This window comes from Medicago truncatula, chromosome 7 (assembly GCF_003473485.1).
Source record: "Medicago truncatula cultivar Jemalong A17 chromosome 7, MtrunA17r5.0-ANR, whole genome shotgun sequence".
Taxonomy (NCBI): domain Eukaryota; kingdom Viridiplantae; phylum Streptophyta; class Magnoliopsida; order Fabales; family Fabaceae; genus Medicago; species Medicago truncatula.
The window spans coordinates 40,016,014-40,018,015 of NC_053048.1; the positions used below are offsets into that span (position 1 = coordinate 40,016,014).

Below are 2,002 nucleotides of genomic sequence, written 5' to 3' on the forward strand. Positions count from 1 at the left end.
ACCACATGAGAACCATGAGAGAATAAGTTAACGAGTTTGGTTAGTTTACATTGAAATTGTCAATGACCAAATTGTACTTACTCTGCAAACAATGGGAAGAATTTAAAAGAATAGTAATAATAATCCAGATAACAAAAGTCCCAAACCAGCTCAACAGTTCCCACCACCTCATGACTTTGTTAAGTCATCAAATCAAACACACACAACACAAAAAGCAATGTATCACTTTAAACCAATTAAGCACTAATCTAAATTATTGGCCAACCACACCATGACACAACCCAAACGACACCAATTACTATTTTCCTTTAAAAAAAGCTACACATAGTATTTCAAAATAAAATAAAATTGTGACCCCACAAACCGTTGGCTACAGCTGTATTCCAACAAGAATTTTCAATCAAAGACATGCTGTCCAACAAAACGGGCAGAAATCTCAAAATTCTCGAAAGCTAAAAAAGCCCGGTCATCCTGCCCGTCATTTTGTCTCTGCCCGTATCTATATAAAATCAACCATAGCCGCATTATGTTTTCCACTACAACCACTAATCTTTTTCTTTGTCTCAAAATTTTCTCTCTCACAACAACAAAGAAAAAAGAGATTTTTTTTTTTTTTTTAAGACAATGGAGGCATTGAAGATGAACATTTTTGTGGCAGTTATGGTTGCTATGTTGGTGATAGCAACAAGTGGTGTTTCAGCTGCTGATGCACCAGCTCCAAGTCCAACTTCTGATGCTACCACACTTTTTGTTCCAACTGCTTTTGCTTCTCTCATAGCACTTGCATTTGGTTTTCTCTTCTGATCCTTTAATTATGTTGAGTAGTTTGATTTGTGCATAGGATGTTGTGTTTTTCTTTTCACTTTGTTACTATTTGTGAGGAAGTGAAATTGAAGACATGGGCTATTTTGGTTTCGTTTGAAATATGAATTATTATTACTTAGAAGTAATTTATTATCATTCATATATTCATATGTAACACATTCATTTATCATTGTACTTTTTATGGGTTGTGACTTGTGACATGCAATAATATTGTGATTTGTTTGCTACCACTCGTTCGACTTTCATTTTATTTGATTTTTTTATTATTTTTCTTTTATGTTGATTAAATATTATTTTTATTTATCAATCAATGATGAATTGAATAGTGCAATAAGAAATTTAAGTCTCTTGATCAAGTGGTTAGAGTTCAATTCGTAACTATTGTGTATGAAAAAAAAACTTTTTTTTGACAAAAAAAACATTAATTATCGTTAATAGAAATTTAGTACAACATGGTAATAAAAAAAACTTGTTTATTTTGTAAACAAAATGTTTCATTTGAGTGTGGGTAACCAGATGTGCAAATTTCTTTTTTTAAAGGGTTAATTAAGTAAATGGTCTCTATAAATATTCAGAATTTTATTTTTAGTCCCTACAAAATAAAATTACATTTTTTAGTCCCTATAAAATTTTCCATCAACATTTTTAGTCATTATAAAATTTTCCATCAGCATTTTTAGTCCCTATAAAATTTTTCCATCAACATTTTAGTCGCTAAAATGTTTAAGGAAAATGTCACAAGAACTAAAAAGTGTGATTTTATTTTGTAGGGATTAAAAACAAAACTGTGAATATTTATAGGGACTAAAAACTTAATTAACCCTTTTTTAAATAACAAATTATTAAAAAAACAAACAAAACTATTATAATTTGAAAAATATTGCTCTCACATTTCAAGAGACATCACAAACATATTGAAAAGAGAGATAAATGTAAAATAGATGAGATGAATGATGTGATAAAATGGAAAATAAAAATAAAGATGAAAAAGCAACAACCGATAGAAAATTTTAAAAAATACAGTAATCTATTACTATGATATTATTTTCTAACCGTCCATTTAAAGTTATTTATACATATTAAAAAGGTCATTAAATTTTACTACCTTTAACCTCATATACTAGTTCAAATTCTCCGTGAGTTTAGCTCAGTTGGTAAAAACAATGTGTAATACATG

At 29.0% G+C, this 2,002-nt stretch overlaps 1 protein-coding gene across 1 annotated transcript; it reads left to right on the top strand.

Moving 5' to 3' along the window:
- The first annotated feature begins 525 nt into the window (after positions 1-525).
- On the top strand, positions 526-1,055 carry LOC11437552 (arabinogalactan protein 14). The gene has a single exon (XM_003624582.3). It carries the CDS (start codon positions 625-627, stop codon positions 802-804), a length of 180 nt encoding a protein of 59 aa, XP_003624630.2. The 5' UTR covers positions 526-624; the 3' UTR covers positions 805-1,055.
- The last annotated feature ends 947 nt before the right edge of the window (positions 1,056-2,002 follow it).

Excerpts from the sequence above, each read along its gene's own strand:
- LOC11437552 (XM_003624582.3), top strand. The coding sequence starts at position 625 with ATGGAGGCATTGAAGATGAACATTTTTGTGGCAGTTATGGTTGCTATG.